Source organism: Tripterygium wilfordii, chromosome 15 (genome assembly GCF_013401445.1).
Source record: "Tripterygium wilfordii isolate XIE 37 chromosome 15, ASM1340144v1, whole genome shotgun sequence".
NCBI lineage: Eukaryota > Viridiplantae > Streptophyta > Magnoliopsida > Celastrales > Celastraceae > Tripterygium > Tripterygium wilfordii.
Window position 1 is genome coordinate 4122196 of NC_052246.1, and position 25444 is coordinate 4147639.

Consider the following 25444-nt stretch of genomic DNA (forward strand, 5'->3'; position numbering starts at 1 on the left):
TGATAAGTTAGTCGTTGGTTGAATAACAATCATATTACATGTAAAAGATCATCCACCTATTAGATCATGGGTTTGAATCCTACTCCTCCCCTTTCAAAAAAAAAAGAAATTAAGTGTTTGTGTATAATTAATGGTTATTTCACATATTACGGGTAAAGTGGGAGCATATGTTGGGCCAGAACCTTAATAGGCTTTCTATTTCTTGGGCCAACAAATTTGCCAAACGGGCTTGTTAGTCTTTCCCAGAATGACTTGAACGGATCACAAAATTAACCAGGCCTTGTAGTCAGCCCTGCTTCTCTTTCTGGCTTCTGCCTCCGTCCCTTTGCGCGCCAAAATCCCTCGTTTATTTTGCAATTTCAACTTTCAATTTTTAAGTGGAATATATTTTTCCCGTTTGATTCCTGAGAGAATATTGCAGAAAAAAGAAAAAGAAGGGATCCCTTGAACTCGTTGTCTAAGTTTTAGGGTTTCTGACTGCTAAAACCATTATTTTCTTTCTTCCGGATTATGGGCTCTTTCGGCTCCCTTTCACCCTCTTCTGGTAGGGATTCAAGTTTCGTTTTTTTTGTTTTCTCTTTTATTTCTCTGAATAAGGTTTTGGTTTGTAAGGAAATTTCGAGTTTTTGTGGTATTTCTAAACCAAGAAGTTGTAATTTCTGCTTGCTTTTAGAGGTTTCAGATATAAGAAGATGGTTTCCGAGCTATGTCTATGAATCCTTTGTTTTGGACACTGGTGATGGTTTTGGTGATTCTGTTTTCAAAGAGGATGAGACTGAGGAAGATGGACGCATTGCGGAAGGACTTAGAAATGGAGAGAATTTTGGTGGTTTTACAACTACAATAAACCTTGACGATGAGAAGACAAGCCCAAATGACGAAAATAACAATAGTCTCCAGCCTTCAGCAAAGGTGATTCTCTCAATCTGGATTTCCTCCGTTTTTCGTAGTTACAACAATAATCTAAACACATTTTCCCTTTTCCTTGCTGTAGATGCCAGATTCTGTGCACTCGCCCTCACAATTAAGCGGTTTGTCTCTTCTTTAGGAAATACTCGTCTACTTAATGAAATTTGAGTTATTGTCTGGTTGCTTGTCAAAAATATTGGGCAAAATCTGGCAGCTTCGTATTCTGTTTGGCTTTGTTTATTGTGATTCCACTTTCGCATTGTTAAATGGAAGATATGTAATTTAATATGGCTGTTGTGGCTAATTTTCTTGGTCTTCCATCTTCCATCAGATCCGCCTTCCATCAAAAAGTTGTTCTCAAACTATGAGTATGAGTCTCCTGTATTGGGTCTAAGCGATGATGGTCTTAGTGATACTGATTCTAAAGAAAACAAGTGTGATAAAGAGCAGGGTGTTGTGGAGAACAACAGAGAAAAAGAAGAGGGTAGATTGGAGCATGGAGATATCACAAATAGCAAACATGATGTTGGTGCAGGAAAGTGTGAATGTGACGGCTTTTTGGGAGCTTCCAAGCTTGAGAAGCAAGTTGTAAGTAGGAAGTGGCATGAGCTTGTAAACCTCTTTGTACTCTCAGTTTCTCATTTCTAACGAATTGTTTCTTTTGCAGATTTCAGATTCTCTGCTCTCATCCTCACTCATATCTGGTACGTGTCTTTTCTTCTGAAAGTTCTTCTTAGAGTTGTACACAATTTGACCTGTTGTTCGGCTGCTGAGAAGAAGAAAAATCTTGGGGAAAGGAAGAACTTTTCTTAAATTTTTTTGGTTTGTCAGCAATCAAACAGAATGTTGACAAACTAATCTAAGTAGAGTACAAAGAAGAAATCATAACATTTTTTTCGTCTTGTTTCTTTTAGCAGACCCACCTGACGTTCGAAACTGGTTTCCAAATTACACATATGAATCTCCTATATTGGACACAGTTGATGGCAATGAAGATTCTATTACAAGTGAATGTGTGAATGAAAAATTTGTCATTGAAGACAGGATCGAAGACAAAAAAGTAAACTTGAGGACATTTCAACAAAACAAGTTTTATGTTCCAAAGAAAACCAAGCCTTTAATTTGTAACAGCTCTTTTGGAGACTTCAAGGAGGAGAATAAACTTTTATGTGAGGTACTGTTCTATACATTTTTCTTCTCTCCATGGTGATACTGATATCTGATCATGATAAGGATACATTTTGATATATTTTGATGCATGGTGATAGCTTTGATGCTAGTTTCTTTGTTTCAACATTTTTGTCGAGCCATTACTTTGATATTCTGCTATGCATTGTTCATTTATCGTAATAGTATCCAATCACCAGAAGAATCCATATGATTTTATTGCAAGCCATTCATTTCATCATAAGCAAATTTAGTTACAGTTAAAAAGAATGTGTCAATGTAACGATGTCAAAGACTCAAGCTTGATTGTTGAAGATTCTCTATGTGCAGAAACAGAATCTTCCCCCAGATGCCAGTTTTCAGTCCTTAAAAGTGGATACTAGTTCAAGAAATATGGAAAGGAAATCTCCAAGGAAGGAAATTTGCAGGAAGGATTTTGGAGAGAGCTCATTTTCCAAGGAGCAAGCATGGTTTGCGTCAACAACTACAATGAGCAACTCAAAGTTAGCCAAAGTTGATGTAGATTCTATGACAACAACTTGGGGAAGGAATGACAAAGAATTTGAAGGAAAACACAATTCAGAGAATGGTTTTGTTACCATGAGGAAGAACAAACCAAATGATGAAAATTCAAGACCAGAAGAGATTTTACTAGGAGGTTCCAGAAATAAGAGCAGAGTTCCGCTTCATCAAACTAAGCGGATAAATTCTGCTGAATTGGATATTGCTAGTAATTCAGTTGAAGGAAGAAATATATTGGCAGAAAGAAGTAATTTTCAGCATCCTGATGTGATGGGTGTCACTGGGAAATGGCGGTGTCCACAGAAGAACAAGCCTAATATTGGACCTCCCATGAAGCAGCTGAGACTGGAGCGATGGGTTAACAGGCATTAGGCATTTGTGAGGATTTTGGGACGAAACCTGTACAATCTGTATTCTGTACAAGTCCTGCTAAAAGGTGGCTTCCTCTTGAAGCTAACCCTGATTTCATGAACCATTCATGTCCCTTCTGCTAAGAGGTAGCTTTCCATTGGAGGCAGTAATTATGTGGCTTGAACTCCTTGAGTCTGATTTTTTGGCCAGTCAGCTAGCAAATTCATGGTGTAAGAAAGGGGTGATAATAATTTTCCCTTGACAGGTAATTCTTACAAGAAGTTCATTCCCTTGGCAAGTTACAATTATCTAGATTATGTGAAAAAGAGAATTCTATCATGTCAAAGGCATTATCAAAGTTTCTATGGAGTTTTAGAAGTTGAGAACTGTTCTGATTGAAAATGTCCAAATGTGGGGGGGACACATTATGATGCAATTTATTTAATTGTGTTTTCTTTGATATCTCAATTCTTTGGCGGTTGTTTTCTGGCATTTATTACTCTTTGTAGATGTAGGGATATTAATATAATTGTAATTTGCAAACCACATATTTATTTGTCAATCCCTTTCTTTGCTCTATGAACAGAACTTTCTGATAAAATGCTATTTCATTATCTCAATCTAACAGTACCATCCTGGCTTAACATGCTTAGTTCTTTTCTCTCCCTTCATGGTTGTTAGTCCTTCTTTCTTTTCTTTATACTGGTTAATTGAACTGGAAATTACTATGCATTAGGTGACCCAATTTTATCGTTAAGTGAAAAACTTAAGTTTAAGTTTTCGCAGAGTAGATTGATCCACAATTTGGCATTGACAATCACCTCTTACATTATTGGACCTGTTAGTGTAAGTACCAATATATATATATATATCCCCGTGTTGACGTTGACAGTAAACTCTCACATTGATTGACCTGAAATAGCAAAAAAAGAAAAAAATATCTCATGTCTAGGTCTTATTTCCCCCTTATGCTTTACACTTTTTTTTTTTTTTAATGCCTGTATTAGTGTGTAGTCATCCACAAATTGTATTTTTGGTAGGCCTCACAGGGTCACAAAATGTGAAAAAACAAGCAATGGTAAAGATTGATTAGATATCTTGCACTGTCTTGTTCCTTTCAGCCTGGGCCTACCCACTCTTAACTCTTCATGTTCTATTATTTAGGATCACAATCCACTGTGGTTTGTGGATGGGTTAATATCACTTTTGGTCACTGAAAGATTGGTTGTGTTTCAAATTGGTCACTGACTCTCAAATTGTGTCACTTCAACCATCGAAAGTTCAATTTGTTCCAATTAAATCACTCGGGTATAAATTTCCCAATTTCGGTCAATCAACCTGCCTGCGTGGCAGCTTGACTGTTAACTCATTTTATCCACGTGGATAATAATATCCAAGGTGGATATTATTAAATTATTTTGAAAATAAAATTACACATGCACAAATCAGTGCCGTACATGTTGACAAATCAGCAATTTTGTACCATATTTTCTATTGATAAGTCTGAATTATTATTTTTTGCATAATTCGACTAAATCAATGGCGATTGGGAAATAGGAACTCGCATCGAAAAATTGGAGTTCCGTTGAGGTGGATGAGCGAAATTCCTAACCAGTAAATGCCCATCAACGTTTGCGACTTCTAAAAGCGGCGATTCAACGTCGGAGTGGCCGGAGAGGACCATTATCACAATCCACTTTGGTTTATGGATAAACAGCTGACCCATGCACACCAATTTTTAACTGGTGAAACTCGTTAAGAGTAATCACAATAGTTGTGAGTATGATACAAATGAGCCTCGTGTGTTGGAACCAATAAGGAGGACACCAATCTTCCCTTCTCTCATGTCGTTCCCAATAAAATTGGGACAACAAAATTATTCTATTGCGCCCATTTTTATATTCATGCTCCATTCAAATCTCACCCAGACGGCCAGACCCCATTAGGTTAGCACCATTAGAGCAATTACAGTAGTCATAATTTGCTGGGCCAATAAAATTTTATATTGGGTCCCACTTTTATTACATAAAAAGTCAAGTCAAACACATCTCTCAATACAGCCATATCAACAAAACACATCTCCCAATATAACCACATCAACAAAACACAAATTTCTATACATTTTCCTTCCCACCCAACATGTCAACATGGTGGCCAACAAATTCTCATGCCCTCCATGTTCTCCCCAATAAAACTACATCAAAACACAATCTTTCAATATAAAACACATCTCCCAATATAGTCACGTCAACAAAACACAAAACTCAATACAACCACATCAACAAAAAACAAAACCCCATACATATTTGTTGGCGCACACAAAATAACATCATTGCAATTGCTCTAAATATCTTATATTTGTGATACAGTAAGCTTATAAAGTCTCACAATCGCCCTCATTTCTTCATTCCATTATTGCTCTTAGAATAAAAGCAGACTTACAGACGTCCACATGGATGCCTTCTCTTCTTCCTTTCTCTCTGCATCACCACCTTCAAAGCTCCTCTTCTCCTCACCCCCATCTCCTTATAATAAACTTCGTCAGCCTCTTCAGATTTCCTCCGTTCACTTGGAAGAGAAGCCCGCCACACCCACAGCAAGACCACCAAGCACCACCACCTCTAACGGCAGAGCACCAAAACCATCACCTTCACCTTCTTTGCCTGCAAAATCAAAGTTATCTCCTCCGATAAAGAGACGGGTGGAGCCAAAAGTACCCGCAATCATACTCAATGCCTTTGATGATATCATCAACAACTTCATAGACCCTCCTCTCCGACCATCCGTCGACCCAAGATATGTGCTGTCCGATAACTTTGCTCCAGTCTCCGAGCTTCCTCCGACGGAGTGTGAGGTGATAGAGGGATCCCTCCCTCCATGTCTAGACGGTGCATATATTCGCAACGGCCCAAATCCCCAGTACCTTCCACGCGGCCCTTACCACCTATTTGACGGCGATGGCATGCTTCATTCCATTCGAATCTCTCAAGGGAAAGCTACCCTTTGCAGCCGCTACGTTAACACGTATAAGTACAAAATCGAGTGTGATGCTGGCGTTCCTCTAATTCCCAATGTATTCTCCGGCTTCAATGGTCTCACAGCCTCCGCCGCACGGGGAGCTGTCACCGCAGCTCGAGTTCTCACTGGTCAATTCAACCCGGCGAATGGAATTGGTTTAGCAAACACGAGTTTGGCTTTCTTTGGGAACCGCTTGTACGCACTAGGGGAGTCTGATCTTCCCTATGCCGTTCGGTTAACGCCAGACGGAGACATAGAGACGGTGGGTCGCCATGATTTCGAGGGGAAGCTCGTGATGAGCATGACGGCACATCCCAAGTTAGAGCCTGAAACAGGGGAGGCCTTCGCGTTCCGGTATGGTCCAGTGCCACCCTTTTTAACCTTCTTCTGGTTCGACAAGAAGGGGAACAAGCAGCCAGACGTGCCCATATTCTCCATGACTCGTCCTTCTTTCCTCCATGACTTCGCCATCACCAAGAAGTACGCCATCTTCGCCGACATACAGATCGTGATGAACCCAGTTGAAATGATCAACGGTGGAGCCCCTGTTGGCTCCGACCCCTCCAAAGTCTGTAGAATTGGAATCATCCCCAGATACGCCAGGGACGAATCAGAGATAAGGTGGTTCGATGTGCCGGGATTCAACATCATACACGCCATCAATGCTTGGGATGAAGAAGAGGAGGACGCCGTGGTGATGATCGCACCCAACATACTTTCAGTCGAGCATACTCTGGAGCGGATGGATCTGGTTCATGCCTTGGTGGAGAAAGTGAGAATCGACCTCAAAACAGGCATTGTAACAAGGCATCCAGTGTCGGCAAGGAATCTGGACTTCGCAGTGATAAATCAGGCTTTCACGGGAAGAAAGAATAAATACGTGTATGCAGGAGTAGGCGATCCAATGCCAAAGATATCAGGAGTGGTGAAGCTCGACGTCTCGAAAGGAGAGCGGCAGGAGTGCACGGTGGCTACCCGGATGTTCGGGCCGGGTTGCTACGGAGGAGAGCCCTTCTTCGTGGCCAGGGAACAGAAAAATCCAGAGGCAGAAGAGGATGATGGGTACGTGATGTCGTATGTCCACAATGAGAAAACAGGGGAGTCGAAGTTCCTGGTGATGGATGCAAAGACGCCGGACCTTGAAATAGTGGCCGCCGTTAAACTGCCACAAAGGGTGCCTTACGGCTTCCATGGACTCTTCATCAGGGAAAGTGACCTAAAAAGGCTGTAGCCATCAACCATTTGATTATCTCGATTTTACATGTACCCATATACAGAAATCGGTATAAAAAGACTACAGTATCTTTCTCTTGCTCTGATTTTTTCTGTAATCTCAAACAGAACACTTCATTATCACTTGCAGAAAAATAAACAAAAAAAAATGTATTGGCAGAAAAAAAAAAGGGATAAATTCTGCTGAATTGGATATTGCTAGTAACTCAGTTGAAGAACGAAATATATTGGCAGAAAGAAGTAATTTTCAACATCCTGACGTGATGGCCGTCACTGGGATGGGTTAACATACAGTAGTGGCTTTCCATTGGAGGCAATTGTGAGGATTTTGGGACGGGACCTGTACAATCTCTAGTCTGTACAAGTCCTTCTGCTAAGAGGTGGCTTCCTCTTGAAGCTAACCCTGATTTCATGAACCATGCATGTCCCTTCTGCTAAGCGGTGGCTTTCCATTGGAGGCAGAAATTATGTGGCCTGAATTCCTTGAGTCCGAATAATTCATGGTGTAAGAAACGGTTGATAATCATTGTCCCTTGACCGGTAATGCTGAAAGAAAGTTCATTCCCTTGGCAAGTTACAATTATCTTTAGATTATGTGTAAAAAGAGAATTCTGTCATGTCAATGTTAAGTCTCATATCAGTAAGAGGTAGGAACAATTCCTTGTTTATAAGGATCAAACTCACCTTTATCAATGCATTTTTCTAGGTTTGAGTGGATTGAGCTTAACTCACTTGTTTGGGTTTAAGAAAGAAACAAAGTCATGCGGGACCGACGTATCAATTGGAACTAAACAACCTAAAGCGGACAATATTGCTTGTGTGTATGAGGGTGTGAATTTACAACAGTCGATGAAGTTTTAGAAGTTGAGAACTGTTCTGATTGAAAATGTCCAATTGTAGTTGATGGCATTATCAAGGTTTGTTTGGAGTTTTAGAAGTTGATAATTGTTCTGATTGAAAATGTCCAAATGTAGTCGATGGCGTTTTATCAAGGTTTCTATGGAGTTTTAGAAGTTGAGAATTGTTTTGATTGAAAATGTTCAAATGTAGTCAATGGCATTATCAAGGATTCTATGGAGTTTTAGAAGTGGAGAACTGTTCTGATTGAGAATGTCAAAATGTGGGGAGACACATTGTGATGCAACTTATTTCATTGTGTTTTGATGTTTTCTTAGATATCTCAATTCTTTGGCATTTATCACTCTTTGTAGAAGTAGGGATATTAATATAAGTGCAGACCACATATTTAGTTATCAATCCCTTTATTTGCTCTAGGAACAGGACCAACCTGGTTGGAGAGTATTGCATTCTTTTCTTTATACTGCTTAATTGGACTGGAATGGAAATTACTACAAGTTGAGATTTGGTCCAATTGATCTTATCTCAAGTGAGAAACCTAGGTTTTCGCTGATCTAATAATTTAAGTTTAGGTTCATAGCGGATGCTTAAATTACAAACGTACCGTTCTTAGTTAGTTAAGTCTGGCAGGATTGGAAGGCCTTGCTTGCGTTGAAAAGGCAGAGAACACATCGCATGGGGCAGGGTAGATTGATCGACAATTTCGCATTGACAATGGCCTCTTACATTATTGGACCTGTTAGTGTAAAAAGTACACAAAAAAAATATCCCCCTGTCGACATTGACAGGTAACCCTTGCATTGATGGACCTGAAATAGCAACAAAAAAAAAAAATCTCATGTCTAGGTCTTATTTCCACCTTATGCTTTACTCTCTTTTTTTTCCTTTTTTCTGTTTTTTTTTTTGGCCTGTGTTTTAATTTGTCATCCACAAATTTTATTTTTGGTAGGCCTCACAGGGTCGCAAAAAACAGGCAATGGTAAAGATTGATTAGATATCTTACATTTTCTTCTTGATTCAGCTTGGTCCTACCCACTCTTCCATTATTTGAGGATCACAATCCACTGTGGTTTGTGGATAAATGGGCTGACCCACAGGTCCCACGCACATTAACGTATGAATGTGTCACTCCAGCTTTGCTTTTCTTTTCTTTTTCTTTTTCTTTTTCTTTCTTTTTGAATATGTTCTTCCAGCTTTAGAACAAACAGGGCATGTGTTTCTCTTTGTAAGCGTAACTCCAAGAGGAGTGTTAAATGTGATGTTACTATATGGTTTTAACTATCAAAATAGCACTTTAACTTCAAAAAATCATCACTCTAAAAGCAGTGCTAAAATAACACTTTGTGTGGTGGGATGCTAAATTTAGCATGAAAGGAATGAGAGGGGAGGTATAAATTGAGGGAAAGTTGGTTAAGAGTGAAGATAGTGGATTTTAAATGGGTTTGGTCCAAAAAAAATCTTCTAGCATCTCGAGTTGGAATCAATAAATTATAATCATTTGAGTAACTCAAATGATATTTATACGTATAGTATTTCATAGCGATCTCAAGTTAGAGCCTCCTCCGTCCTTATTTCCTTGTATTAAAAAAATTTATAACAATCCACTATTACACTATTTAAGATGCTAAAATATAATTTTAGTATTGCTCTAAGGTGCTTTAAAGCCTGTGTGAACTGTGAAGAGATAAAAAAATAAAAAAAATAAATACATATATAAGATAGATTCTTTTTATTGCTTTGCTTTTACGCCTTGCAATTTTTAGGTGGGGTTGGTGCTTGACAAGTCTGTCTGAAGAAAACCTATGAGCTATCCAAGGCCTAATATTCCCAGCTAATCGATGTTGTCGTAATGTATGACATTTACCCGATCCACTCTATTTGGTGCCTGACTTGGATGTGCATGTTGAAAATTTCAATTCTATTCGAATTAATGATATTATCCGTTTTGGGTTATCTGAATTATGAGGATATATCGGATCCGCACAACTTTATTCTTCATGGGCCGTCTTACTTGATGAACCTAAGTTGAGTAGCCCACTCCAATCTCTTAATACCATTCTCCCATGTTGATAAATGGTTGCTTCAAAGATCCAAAAAGACATTATTAATTGTTTTGCACATCATGTAGTGCAAATTATCATTGAAGAATTTAGAAATGATTTTTTTCATGTAGAAACACAAAAAAAAAAAACCGAACGTGCTATCCTCGGACCATTTTTCGTGTCTCCAGTGATTTTGATTCCTAAGTCCACCATTGCTCATCCTTAACCTTTGGTTATCGTCAATAACCACCCACTTCGTCGGAATCTCTCCTTAAAATAACGATCAACCGAAACTTTTAGAGTTCGATCTACCCACTGTAGACCACCCCTCCCCGCAAAAAATTAAGGAGGTTTTTGTCCAATCATTTACCTAGTAATATTGTCACATAACTTTGGTTGAATTGAGCTACTAAAAGTTGAGATCCCTACCATTACCGTTACTAACATTCACTATCATCTTTCATGTTGCTCGCAATGTGTGTCAAATGCTTGTTTATGATTTCAATATCATAAAAATGACACGTGCAAAAGATGCATGAATACATGTACGAAAATATTTGCCACATGCGTGTGCAATGTGTGCCTGTGGTGGGAAAGTATTCAAATTGAGTGTTAATAATTTACGCTCCATGATTTAATTACCAAAAGCATATCAAATCTTTATTAAAATGCCTCATGATTTATTTACTCGTTAATTATAAATTTCATCAAACACCTAACGATTTATTTCATAATTTGTAAACTACATTATTTTCATAGTTTATAAACTCTATCAAACACACGACGTAACTTTTTTTTTTTAATTTAAACGGAAGAGGAATTTAAAAATGGAGGAAGAATATTCGAACTTTGATCATTAGAATGAAACACAACATTATTACGACAGCAATGTAACTTTTACTTGGTGAAACTCGTTATAATGTGGGTGTTTGGCAGTGCGTTTGCACTGCGTTCAGTTGCAACACACCTCACAGCACCACAGTTTTTTGTGACACGCCAAACAGCTTTTGCGTTCCAACTCACCTCACAGCACCACAACTTTTTACCTCACAGCACCTCACCACACCTCACAGCACTCCCAAACGCTTACAATGTATGTTGAATTGTCCTACGTAATCAAATTAGGTCAATTATTTTATTTTAGATTAATGTACAATATAAACATTAAGTTATTTTATATTAATATTATTAGTCATCTAATATAACCGTAATTTAGATACGCCAAACGCACCTCACAGCACCACACCGCACCGCACCACAGTTTTAAAAGTGATGCGCCAAACAGCTTTTTGCGTTCCAACTCACCTCACAGCACCACAGTTTTATAACTCACAGCACCACACCACACCTCACAGCACCTCACAGCATTCCCAAACAAGCCCAATATCTCCTATTTGTAATCCAGTAAAGCTTATAAAAACTGTGAATAACCCTCATTTGTTCATTCCATTATTGCTACTGAACAAAAAACAAACATCCACATGGATGCTTTCTCTTCTTCGTTTTTCTCTGCATCACCACGTTCAAAGCTCCTTTTCTCCTCACCATCATCTCCTTTTAACAAACTTCGTCGGCCTCTTCAGATTTCCTCCGTTCAATTGGAAGAGAAGCCCGCCACACCCACAGCAAGACCACCAAGCACCACCACCTCTAACGGCAGAGCACCAAAACCATCATCTTCTTTGGCTGCAAAATCGAAATTCTCTCCTCCGATAAAGAGACCGGTGGAGGTAAAATTACCAGCTCTCATATTCAATGCCTTTGATGATATCATCAACAACTTCATAGACCCTCCACTCCGATTCTCCGTCGACCCAAGATACGTGCTCTCCGAGAACTTTGCTCCGGTCTCCGAGCTTCCTCCAACGGAGTGTGAGGTGATAGAGGGATCCCTCCCTCCATCTCTAGACGGTGCGTACATTCGCAATGGCCCAAATCCGCAGTACCTTCCACGCGGACCTTACCACCTATTTGATGGCGACGGCATGCTTCATTCCATTCGAATTTCCCAAGGGAAAGCTACCCTTTGCAGCCGCTACGTTAAGACGTATAAGTACAACATCGAGTGTGATGCCGGCTCTCCTCTAATTCCCAATGTATTTGTACACACCAAATTCCTCAGTGTAAATTAAAATACACTTAAAATTTGATACAAATTACAAATATTTAAATCAAAGTGGACTTGATCTCTTCTTTTGACGTATTCCACACGAATACAAAATCCTCTGATTTTTAGTTGAGTGCTTCAAACAAATTCTACGAATTTGTAATAAAATCCAGTTGGATTTGAGTGTTGGACTTGAATTTGGGATTTGATTATCGGACTTGAGACTTGATGGAATTCTAAGAATTCTGGATTTAGAGAACTTGAACTTCACTTCCGGGACTTGACTTAGACTTGAGACTTGAAGGAATTCTAAGAATTCCGGATTTAAAGAACTTGGACTTTTCACTTCCGGGACTTGACTTGGATTTGAGACTTGAAGGAATTCTAAGAATTCCGGATTTAAAGAACTTGGACTTTTCACTTCCGGGACTTGACTTGGATTTGAGACTTGAAAGAATTCTAAGAATTCCGGATTTAGAGAAGAAATTTGAGAGAGTCTTTATATAGTTTCTCTCTACTCCTCCTCTTCTTCTTCTTTTTTTTTTTTTTTTCCAAATGAGCTTGGTATTTATAGGCAAAGGGAGAAGTGGAATTTACTTATGTACCCTTGGCCTTAACCCTTGACATTAAGGGTATTGTAGAGAAATCACTTAATCAATGATTATCCCTTTAATTTTATTTTATTTGAATTTGATTTGATTTGTATTTATCTTAGATTTTATCCATTTAACAATATTTTGGGCTTCATAAATTATTTTAATTTAGAGCCCACTATTTTATTTAATTGGGCTGCAAATTTTTTTGTGTCTACAAATGCCCCCTCAAGACTTAAGTTATCAAAGACTAGATAATTTAAGTCTTGAATTATCTAATAAAATTTGCTTTATATAATCACAATTTGATTTGTATTTGATAACTTATAACTAATCTCACTTGATATAGGAGAGTTAGACTTATATAAAGCCAACATGTGCTATAGAGTTTGTATACTCACTCTTTCAACATCACGCATAAAAGGTGAGACAACTTTAGTTTTTTTTTTTTTTCATCACCCAGCCGTGATTATTTTTAGAAATTTTCATCTCATACATATATATATGATATATATATATGTTTTGTTTTTAAAGCAACCAACCTTGACTTTCATGGCTGTGATGTTGCATGGCGCCTACGCCATAACTATACATATACATATACACACATGTGCATATGTATTCTTTCTTCGGCAGCTGAAATTTATTTATTTTTTCCTTCTTTCGGAAGCTGATTTTTTATTTTTTTATTTTTTTAATTTAGATATGGCCTCCCGCAAACCGTGTTCAGCCCCGAAGACGGATTCTGAGAGTAGCTCAAACTCGAATCCACAATGGATTACAGAATCTAGTAATCCCAAATTTAAAGGGAAAACAATTCGTTTTCCGATGGCTTTTGTTGGACTTCACTCTTCTACAGGCATGCAGGGTCATCTTAAATTTCACGTCAATAGTGCAATGACTGGCCGTTTTGCTATCCCCGGTGTCAATCGATTTCAAGGTTTGGATATGTCTTTAATTAGCAGATCCAAGGAATTGGCATCCACGGATGCCCGTCATCTTGGCCTACCTTACTTGTGTATTGCACCACATCATAATGAGGATGACTTCATCCCACGACCTTTGATTGCCGAGAATATTGGGAACAAATTTATTAGATGGGGGACATCTTTGAATCCCAGAGGAGAGATTTCATATCTAAATGGCTTTTGGGAGTGGTCCAGACGGGTTGCTGGACTCCTTAAGGATAGAGGCTTGGAAGATTTATCATTAGCAGTCCAAGCAGCAACGATGGAATATCATCGTCCCCCTTCAGCATATCGGGCTTTATGTGAGGTATGGTGTCCTGAAACCAGTACCTTTGTGACGAGGCATGGAGAAATTGGCATTTCTCTTTGGGAAATGCGAGATATTTCCGGATTGTCTATACTTGGTGATTATTATGAAGAGGTTATTCCGAGTTTTAGGGAACTCACTGATGGAAAATCTCTTCCAGATTCTTGTCTTCATCTCTTTAAGGCTTTTCAACATATAGCCGGAGAAAAGGTTATTGATCGAATCAAGCATGCAGATTGGCTCAATTTTTGGCTTAATGGGGTTTCTCGGAAACCCAATCCTCGAGGAGACTCGAAATATAAGAAATTATCAAACTTGGGAAAGTATGAATTTCTAAAAAGTGGAACAACAACAAAAGTGTGGAGACCCATAGTCATTCCCAACCAAAGTGTGTCTTCTGAAGACATCAGAGATCTAAAATGTTTACAGGCGTTAGATCTTGAATTATCTACCACCAAGATTGATGAGTTGGAGATAGCTGCATATCTCTCTATTTGGCTTTGTAGATTTGTCCTTCCATCAGGCGATGACCACTTAAGACCCGCAACTTTTAAAGTTGCTTCCCGGATGGCTGCAGGTGTAAGATATAGTCTGGTTCCACCTATTTTAGCAAGTATTTATAAAGGTCTTACACAGACCTTTTCTTCTGAAAGAAATGATCTTGGAAGAATTACTCAATCATTTCCAGGGCACTTTCTTTATGGCTGGGTAGCATTGCATTTCCCTCGTGGTATATTTGATATCATTGACACATCTTTTGGGCGTCCTACACTTAGGAGATATTCTGGAATTTTAAATGTCTATCAATTTTGGGAGCCTAACATGATAGACTGTCGGAAACTTCTTCGTGGAAACATGGACTCAAAAAACTTTAAGTGGGTCGTGAGTCATCCTCCGAAACAAGTTGGTGACCAAACAGATGTTGGAGACTTGTCCGAAGAGATTCAAGAATTTATGATGAGTATTCGACCTGGCTATTTACCATGTCGTCGGGGGTCGTCATACACTTTGGAAGCGTATAGTCCACACCGGTTTTCAAGACAGCATGGATTCAAACAAATCAATCCTGGGTCTCCGAATATACATTCTTTTGAATTGAATCCAAGTACTCTTTACAGTTGTTGGTTATCTCTAACAAGAGTAGGGAGTAAGGCAAAATTTCATATTCCGGGGCCTTGTACTAATATGTGCGATCAAATTGATCGAAAGTATGAGAATTGGTGGGACACCACGGTGGCTCCCATATTGCTTAACGTTTCTACTACTGTTTTGGAGAGTAGTGAACGTGCTGATTTTAAACTTGTTGAGAATATTGCATCTACACTTTCTCGGAGGAAAAGAAAAGCTGGAGAAGATGACTCCATCCCATTGCCACCGAAAGAGAAACCTCTCATTGTGGATTTAGACGTTCCAGAGGAACGTGCTTTAAAGAAATCTAAAGCTGGACCTTCAAAGGCCAAGACAAAGAAAACTTCAGTTGATGAAATAGTGCCAAAGGTAAAGTCTGCAATTGTTGCAGTTGCACCTGAAGGAGCACATACTGATTTTGAATCTAACTTTGATTCTGACGATATACCACTGGTTAGGAGATCTACTCGTTTACGTTCCGGAAAACAAATTGATCTCAAAACTAATACCAAGGACATTCCTGCGGAAGCAAAGAGTGATATGAATCTCTCTCCATGTTCTTGGAATAAAGGTATTCCTTTATTTTTCTCTGTCTTGTTATCTATTATTTGCCCATTTATTGATAATAAATTTTTTTTTTTTTTTTTTTTTGGGTAGCTTTCGATAAAATTCCTATGAGTGAGATGATTGGTGCCCTTGAGGGCTTTGCTGATGAAGGTAGCCCAAATGATTGTCTATTAGGTGAACTTCCCGATAGTGTTGGAGAAGGTATTATTCCATCCACACATTCTTTAGAGAATAGAAGCCTAAACTTGACAGATGATGGGGCTACTTCAGGGACATTGGGTCAGAAAGTTTCCAGCACCAAATCCCAACAATTGACTGTTGTTTTATCCGCATCAGCGAATCCTGAAGATAAGTCACCAAATCTTTTAAATGAGCATGAAGAGATGCTCCGTGAAGCAATGACGGCATATCTTGAGAAGGAATTTACCAAGGCATTGCATGGAGGCCTATCCGACTTGAGAGGATGGTGGACTCGGAAGTCATCTTGTTATAAAGACTTCTGTAGTCAATTTTTTCACATTGATATTTCTCCTTTAATGGCAAAGGTGGTTGAATACTTGAATGACATTGATGACTTCCTTCACGAGGAGAATGACACCATGCGTTTTCCATCTTTAGAAGAAAAGCAAAAGCAGTTGGCTTCTTTGGAAGATCTTATTTCTGCTCGTATGCTTATTGTTCCAGACTTGACCAAGGAACGTTGCAAGATAGAAGCAGAACAAAAGGAAGTTAGACTTGAAATTTCTCGTCTAGAGAAGCGAGATAATGTTTTGTCATCCCAACTTGACTCCTTTGATGAGAAAATGAAGAAAGAAAGTGATGACCTTAATCAATTGAAGGAATCACATTCAAAGCTAGAGAAGCTCCAAGTTAAGGATGCCACTACAACTAAGTCGATTGCTAAACGGAAGGCAACTTTGGAAGATGGATTCCGTGGGCTAGCGAATTGGATCAAGAAGAATTAGACTTCTCTATTTATTTATTCTTTGTCATTTCGATTAGTTTTTTTTTATTTTTTATTTTTTATGTAATGAACATTCATATCAATGAATTCATTTGCTCCTTTTTTAATGCTATAACTTGGCGCACCATCAAGTATGCACATATAAGCATCAAAGGTATTCTCATTAAAGAAAGGAACCTTAAATCATAACATGAATGTACATCTTACATGCTTTGATTTTGTCTTTTCGAAATGACAATACAAAGAAATTTTTTTCTTTGAATTTGACTGAACTTGAAAATAAAAGACAAAGTCTTCTATTTTTATTTGGATTTGAACTAAAAGACAAAGTCTTTTTTTTTTTATTTGATTTGACTGAACTTGGAATTTCCCAAGCTGCCTACGTACTCCTTTTGAGGAGATCAAGTCAAACGTAGTTCCAAGGAAATTTTTTTTTTTAACTCTTATTTTTGCCTAGACCGCCCTTTCGGGTTTTCAATCTAGCGAGTTTTTTTTTTTTTTTTTTTTTTTTTGATGCCATTCATAGTTTATACTCATATGGGCAAGGAGTATTACAATTTAATTCTAAGCGTAAAAACGCTTCAAGAATTTTCCATTGATAGGTCCGATCCGTAGACCGTCCTTGTCGATAATTTTATAAGCACCATTTGTGTAGACTTCTGTGACTACATATGGTCCATCCCATTTGGGTAGGAACTTGCCCCCAGTCCGTCGAGTGATCACAATCGGCCTCCTTATAGCTAAGACCAAGTCTCCTATTTGAAATGATCGAGGATGTACTTTTTTATTGAAAGCTCTGGACATACGAGCTTGATAGCATTCCAGTCGCTTTTGAGCTTCCAATCTTCTTTCGTCTAAGGACTCAAGTTCTTCCAACCTTAATTGAGCATTTTGCTCTGTAGTAAGGCCTTCTTGAATAGCAATCCTGAGAGACGGAATTTGACATTCCAGTGGTATTACTGCTTCAACGCCATAAACCAAAGAATATGGTGTGGCATCGTCCAGCAAGGTTTGAAATAAACCTTCTAATATACGCGAGCTTCCCTTGCAAGCTTTTTAGCTCGTGTAAGTTAGTCGGTTCTGGCATTTTTAAAATGGCATCGATTTTTGTTCGATCAATTTCAATACCTCGATGCCTTACGATGAAGCCAAGAAATTTTCCAGAAGTGACACCAAAGGCGCACTTGAGAGGATTCATCTTTAATTGAAATCGACGAAGTCTTTCAAAGATAACCCGTAAATCATCTAAATGATTTTTTCGGTTTTTGGTCTTTACGACTAAGTCGTCCACATAACATTCCACCTTTTTATGCAATATATCATCAAAGATCTTCTGCATGGCACGTTGATATGTGGCTCCGGCATTCTTCAATCCAAAAGGCATAACTTTGTAACAATATATTCCTTTTGGAGTACGGAATGCAGTGAATTCCTCATCCTTTGGGTTCATCCGAATTTGATTGTATCCAGACGAACCATCCATGAAGGATAACACTTCGTGTCCGGTAGTTGCATCAACCATTAGCTCCGTGATGGGCAATGAAAAATCATCCTTTGGACATGCTTTATTTAAATCTCGGAAGTCAACACAGACCCGTAATTGCCCATTTTTCTTCATCACTGGGACAATATTGGCAATCCATGTCGGGTATTTAACTTCTCGAATGAATCCAGCTTCAATAAGTTTATTGACTTCATTTTCAATTTTCGGGACTAATTCCGGTCGGAATCGTCTTTGAGCTTGTTTTATGGGACGTACTCCATGTTTGATAGACAAGTGATGGACAACAATCTTTGGATCTAGTCCTGGCATTTCTTTGTAAGTCCATGCAAAGACATCCATATATTCTTGCAAAAGCTGGATGTATTTTGTTTCTTCTTCTGGACTTAGAAGTGCGCTTACAAATGTTGGCCTTGGATCAGCTTCAGTTCCTAGATTGATCTCCTTGAGTTCATCAACCGTAGCTTGCCCCCCATCTTCTAAGGTAGATGGTGCCGATATGGGTTCTTCATCAGAAGATGAGTCGGAACTGAATTCTTTTTCAGTCACTTCCTCAATTGTGATGTGATTGACAGAAACAATCACCTTGTTTTTACCTTTATCTTTAGCTAGAGCATTACGTCTACGACGTCTTTGTCTCCTTCGTTTCTTCGGATCCTCTTTCTGGACTTTTGGCCCAAGCCTAGAAAATACAGAGACTTTTTGTACAGACTCCATTTGGTTTGATGTTGACGGATTATCACCAATCCGTTCAAATACTGAAATTCGAGTATTTTGCTTTTGTATTTGGCTTTGAGCAAGAGGCTCTACGGGCTTGTCATCATTATACTCAAAAATCTGTATCATGATTGGATTGGCCGATGCTTTCTTTGCTCTAATTCGGATAGGGTGTGAGTCACGAGATTCATGTCCCAATCCGTGTTTTGGTTGTGGAATAGATATTCCTTGTTTATTTATCACCGGAGCTTTTCCACTAGACAGAACGGAATCAAGGTCGCCAAGTTTGCATGGCTTCCCTTTTCCGTATCCAGCGTTCTCCATGAGCTTCTTTACACGTGGATCAAACCACCCATTTGAGTGGTTTCCCAAAGTTTTAGGAAGCTCAGCTTCCTCGGCATTTTCTTGTATAGAATTTAAGTCCACAATTTTCCCAATAGAAGGAATCGGAAGGATTAGGTCTTCCTTGAGAATGTCAACATCTCTCTTTGACAACTCAATTTTTGATGATTCCTTTACAAAGGTTCTTGATAAGATGTCCTCAATTGAGTCATCTTTTACGTCATTTTTTTGATTCCGGAATCAACACTGGAAGGGCTTCTTGGGGCATATCTTCCTTTTGGTAAAATTTTGCATCCGCAAAATGAGATTCTTCACTTGCGAATGGCTTTGATTCGGCTACAATGCATTTTTCCTTGCCATTTCGACTGTACTTGAAGCATTGGTGCCATGTTGAAGGAATTACTCCATTTTCATGTAACCAAACACGTCCCAAAAGTAATTCATAGGATGTTTTGGAGTCGATTACATGAAATAAAGCTGATGATATCAAATCATCCATCTCAATCTTTAACCGGACTGTGCCAATGGCACGTTGTCCTTTTTGATTGAAACCTTGGATTGTGAGTTTGCTTTTAGAAAGCTCATTCACTGAGATTCCAATCTTTCTCATTGTATGAATCGGCATAACATTTACAGCAGATCCACAGTCAATGAGGATTCGAGATATTTTGTGTTCTCGAATAATTCCACTAACATAAAGTGGCCTGTTGTGAAGTCTCGTCCCAAGCTGTAAGTCATCGTCCGTAAAGGTAATTGTTGCCATACAATCACCGGGACTAACTTTTCTTATTTGGGAAAATATTTTCCCTTTGTATTCTTCCGGATTGAGCAGTGTTTGAACTAGCGCAAAACGAGTATCTATTGGGAGTTCAAGGACTTCCGAGATGTTCATGTCAGAGGGAATTTCTTGGAGTGAAATAACAACTCCTTTCTTCTCAATGCTTGAGGCTTCCATCTTAGAACCATCTCTTTCTTCATGTGACTCTTTAGAGTCTATTGCACTGATCACATATGATGTCATATGTTCATCTAGAAAGTAATCTTTCGGAAAGTACTCCTTAAGAGTTACTTTCTTTCGGGGAGTTGAATGAGTGCTTTCATTCTCAACCTCAACATGTGTCTTTCTTCGATTTCTTCTTAATCGATTCTTAGACCGAGATTTTTTATTTTCTCTCCTTCCGAGAATAGGTATTGGACTTGGAAGAGACCGGATTGGTGAAGAGTATTGTCTTTTACTTTTCACCTCTATCCAACCTTCATCTTCACTTTCAGAAGATGAATCATACATTTCTGGTGATGAATCCCACACATCCAGATCATCCGTCATGATTTCATATAACGTTGGCCTATTTGGAGCTTGTGGCCTCGGCATTCCGGGATATGCATAGACAGTGGTGGCTTCTCCATCTACAATGAACTGGACTCTTACAGCTCCTTCAGGAAGCTCAGCAGTCAGTTCTATATTTGATGATTCCTCGTTAGTTATGGACGAGGGCATCGTTTGAGCTTCCATTGATATTGGAATGGGGTCAAATGACCCAAAAGCCACCATTCCGCAATTGACCTCAACATTGTCAGTAAGATCGAGATCGATCTTGTTTTCCCTATTCAACCGCATGATTATGTCTTTGAAGACAAAACATTTCTCAATCGGATGACCAATGATCCGATGATACTTGCAGTACTTAGGATTATCAGTTTGGCCAATTTCTTCCGGCCGCTTTGAAGTAGGAAGCTCTATGAGCTTCTGTTCAAGTAATTGGTCTAGAATCCCAGACACTTCGGAATCCGCAAATGGGTATTCCTTCTCTTGCATTTGTTTCAAGGTTGGTCGCTCCTTGACTTGAGTTTGATCTTTACGAGTCTTGGACTCGAATTTAGATTTAGATTTCTGTGTAGAAATCTTAACTGGGTCAGTAGTAACAGCCATGGATTCTTTAGTCCGTGAAGGCTTTGAATCCTTTTTCACTTCTTTCTTTAATTCTCGAGGGTCACTTGGCAAATGGCTTCCATGCCTTGCTATTTGGATTTCCAAGTCATGAGCTCGGGTTGCAAGTTCCTCGAAGGAATGTGGCATATTAGCTTGAAGATTGTAAAGTAACCCCCAATGCATTCCTTGAACACACATATCGATGGAGGAACTTTCGCTTATATGTTCCTTGCAATTTAGGACAAGGTTCCTCCAGCGTTCAATATACTCGACCACAGCTTCTTCTTTATTCTACCTCATTCTGGCGAGTTCCGGGAGGCTAACTGTCCGTCGGGTGCTATAAAAGCGAGTTAGAAACTCGCGCTCAAGTTGATCCCAACCTTCAATGAAACCAGCCGGAAGGTCAGTATACCATTCAAATGCAGCTCCTTTTAGGGAATGCACGAATTGTTTTACCATGGAATCACCAAATGTACCCGCATTATTGCAGGTTTCGATGAAATGAGCAACATGTTGCTTTGGGTTGCCTTTCCCATCAAATTGTTGGAACTTAGGGGGTTGATAACCCCATGGCATACGGATTTCATCAATCCGGCGACTATATGGCTTTGCATACACTAGAGATGATTGTGGGGCTCCACCATACTAAGCTCGGATGGTGTCTACAATCATGTTTTGGAGTTGATTCACAGAGAGTGAAGCAACAGATAAGTTGGTAGAATCGCGGAGAGCATTTTGAGCTATCAAGCGATCTTGCTCTTCTTGCTTTTGTTGAGCTTTAAGAGAATTTGAACTTTCTGGAGCTTTACCTTCTCGTGAAACAAAGGTTTCACGGCTCGGTTCCGTGATTGATCCTAGGGAATCCAATCGGTTTATGAGGGCAGCAATTTGTTTGTCCTTCTCTTCTAAGGACTTTGTTAATTGATCAATGGTGACATTCATTTGTTTCACCTGATCTCTGGAACTTGTAGTTTCGGTCATCATAACCGGTACAGGAATATCTGATTCCGACATTGGGATGTAATTATCCCACTTCTGTGATGTGGATTCCTCATATGAGGGGTTGGAATATACGTATTCCATTCCTTTTGACTTAGGAGATTTAGATTCGGATTCAGCCTCCGAAGGAGAGGTGTAATCACCCCACTTTCATGATGCCAACTTCACGGAATGAGATTTAGACTTGGATTCATCATCCGAGGAGCTGGAATATACATATTCCGCCTCTTTTGATATATGGGATTTGGATTTGGATTTACTCACATGGGACTTCTTTTGACCCTTTTTTGAGAATTTCTTAAGAGGAGAAATCTATTGTGATTCTCCGGCTTTAACTCGCGTACGAGTTGCGTGAGAGACATCATCAGTGACATCAATCTCCTTCGAAGGAATCGTGGATTCCATAGTTTTGACTTAGATTGAATCTAATAAATTCAACTGAAAGATAAGAGGAGAAGAGTGTCCCACCGAGCGTGCCAGAAATTTGTACACACCAAATTCCTCAGTGTAAATTAAAATACACTTAAAATTTGATACAAATTACAAATATTTAAATCAAAGTGGACTTGATCTCTTCTTTTGACGTATTCCACACGAATACAAAATCCTCTGATTTTTAGTTGAGTGCTTCAAACAAATTCTACGAATTTGTAATAAAATCCAGTTGGATTTGAGTGTTGGACTTGAATTTGGGATTTGATTATCGGACTTGAGACTTGATGGAATTCTAAGAATTCTGGATTTAGAGAACTTGAACTTCACTTCCGGGACTTGACTTAGACTTGAGACTTGAAGGAATTCTAAGAATTCCGGATTTAAAGAACTTGGACTTTTCACTTCCGGGACTTGACTTGGATTTGAGACTTGAAGGAATTCTAAGAATTCCGGATTTAAAGAACTTGGACTTTTCACTTCCGGGACTTGACTTGGATTTGAGACTTGAAAGAATTCTAAGAATTCCGGATTTAGAGAAGAAATTTGAGAGAGTCTTTATATAGTTTCTCTCTACTCCTCCTCTTCTTCTTCTTTTTTTTTTTTTTTTTCCAAATGAGCTTGGTATTTATAGGCAAAGGGAGAAGTGGAATTTACTTATGTACCCTTGGCCTTAACCCTTGACATTAAGGGTATTGTAGAGAAATCACTTAATCAATGATTATCCCTTTAATTTTATTTTATTTGAATTTGATTTGATTTGTATTTATCTTAGATTTTATCCATTTAACAATATTTTGGGCTTCATAAATTATTTTAATTTAGAGCCCACTATTTTATTTAATTGGGCTGCAAATTTTTTTGTGTCTACAGTATTCTCCGGCTTCAATGGTCTCACAGCCTCTGCCGCACGGGGCGCTGTCACCGCAGCTCGAGTTCTCACGGGTCAATTCAACCCGGCGAATGGGATTGGTTTAGCAAACACGAGCTTGGCTTTCTTTGGGAACCGCCTGTATGCACTAGGGGAGTCTGATCTTCCCTATGCCGTTCGGTTAACGCGAGACGGAGACATAGAGACCGTGGGTCGCCATGATTTCGAGGGGAAGTTGGTGATGAGCATGACGGCACATCCCAAGTTAGAGCCTGAAACAGGGGAGGCCTTCGCGTTCCGGTATGGTCCAATGCCCCCTTTTTTAACCTTCTTCTGGTTCGACAAGAAGGGGAACAAGCAGCCGGACGTGCCCATATTCTCCATGACTCGTCCTTCCTTCCTCCATGACTTCGCCATCACCAAGAAGTACGCCATCTTCGCCGACATACAGATCGTGATGAACCCAGTTGAAATGATTAGCGGTGGAGCCCCTGTTGGCTCCGACCCATCCAAAGTCTGTAGAATTGGAATCATTCCCAGGTACGCCAAGGATGAATCAGAGATGAGGTGGTTCGATGTGCCAGGGTTCAACATCATACATGCCATCAATGCTTGGGATGAAGAAGAGGAGGACGTCGTGGTGATGATCGCACCCAGCATGCTTTCAGTCGAGCATACTCTGGAGCGGATGGATCTGGTTCATGCCTTGGTGGAGAAAGTGAGAATCGACCTCAAAACAGGCACTGTAACAAGGCATCCATTGTCGGCAAGGAATCTGGACTTCGCAGTGATAAATCAGGATTTCACAGGAAGAAAGAATAGATACGTGTATGCAGGAGTAGGCGATCCAATGCCAAAGATATCAGGAGTGGTGAAGCTGGACGTCTCGAAAGGAGAGCGGCAGGAGTGTACGGTGGCTAGCCGGATGTTCGGGCCGGGATGCTACGGAGGAGAGCCCTTCTTCGTGGCCAGGGAACAGAAAAATCCAGAGGCAGAAGAGGATGATGGGTACGTGATGTCGTATGTCCACGATGAGAAAACAGGGGAGTCGAAGTTCCTGGTTATGGATGCAAAGACGCCGGATCTTGAAATTGTGGCCGCCGTTAAACTGCCACAGAGGGTTCCTTACGGCTTCCACGGACTCTTCGTCAGGGAAAGCGACTTGAAAAGGCTGTAGCCATCAACCATTTGATTATCTCGATTGTACATATACCCATAGACAGAAATTGGTATAAGAAAGACTTACACTATCTTTCTCATGCTCTGATTTTTTTTCTTTCTGTAATCTCAAACAGAACACTTCATTATCACTTGCAGAGAATTAACAAAAAAATGTGGAGGCATCAGTAAGTATGGCAGAACATGGATCAAGTACATAGCCAGTGATGGCAGTAACAATGGCATCTCGAGAAATCAGTCAACATCTATGATCAAATCAGGTCAGTGTTAGTGCCAATCACTGCTCGACAAACCCTATAATGCAAGAAACAAGTGCAGAAAATGTCATGGAATTAGTTCATGTGTGGTCATATAAAAAGTACCAAACTGCTTCAATTTCTTAGCGATATATTAAACAGGTGAGAGGGAAACTGTTCATCATTATATTTCCTGAGCCAAATGGTCTTTGTTGGCCACCGGCCACAGTTGGACTTTAGTGTATCTTCACTCTTCCATCCCCTGAAACATCATCTAATACCCAAGCGATGTGAAATTTCGTCTTAACACTCCCCGCATGTGTGAGTTGGATTATGTTAGCCTAACACGTGAGCAAAGTAGAGGTCAGGATTCCCCATCAAGACCTTGGACTTGTTCCGATACCACGTAAAAAATATGAACCCTAATAACTTTTTACAAATCCGCTTGCATGGGAGGTAGGACACCCCATTTAATATACTAGCCCAACGAGCTAATACCCAAT

The 25444-nt window shown here is 39.4% G+C and overlaps 3 protein-coding genes across 4 annotated transcripts; all 3 read left to right on the plus strand.

Annotated features, from left to right (window-relative positions):
- Positions 1–493: 493 nt before the first annotated feature.
- On the plus strand, positions 494–3411 carry LOC120017140. Of its 2 annotated transcripts, none has more exons than XM_038870247.1 (7): positions 494–544; positions 674–912; positions 995–1031; positions 1241–1497; positions 1577–1613; positions 1824–2083; positions 2407–3411. In XM_038870247.1, exons 1-7 carry the CDS (start codon positions 511–513, stop codon positions 2968–2970), a joined length of 1428 nt encoding a protein of 475 aa, XP_038726175.1. In that variant the 5' UTR covers positions 494–510; the 3' UTR covers positions 2971–3411. The 2 variants fall into 2 exon arrangements, with proteins under 2 accessions (XP_038726175.1, XP_038726176.1); XM_038870248.1 differs by having other exon boundaries at positions 1827–2083.
- A 1771-nt stretch (positions 3412–5182) lies between these two features.
- Positions 5183–7284, plus strand: LOC120016039 (probable carotenoid cleavage dioxygenase 4, chloroplastic). The gene has a single exon (XM_038868611.1). The coding sequence runs from the start codon at positions 5402–5404 to the stop codon at positions 7196–7198; it is 1797 nt and encodes a 598-aa protein (XP_038724539.1). The 5' UTR covers positions 5183–5401; the 3' UTR covers positions 7199–7284.
- Positions 7285–11488: 4204 nt separating this feature from the next.
- LOC120015931 (probable carotenoid cleavage dioxygenase 4, chloroplastic) lies at positions 11489–24788 on the plus strand. The gene is made up of 2 exons (XM_038868438.1): positions 11489–12200; positions 23532–24788. Exons 1-2 carry the CDS (start codon positions 11582–11584, stop codon positions 24701–24703), a joined length of 1791 nt encoding a protein of 596 aa, XP_038724366.1. The 5' UTR covers positions 11489–11581; the 3' UTR covers positions 24704–24788.
- The last annotated feature ends 656 nt before the right edge of the window (positions 24789–25444 follow it).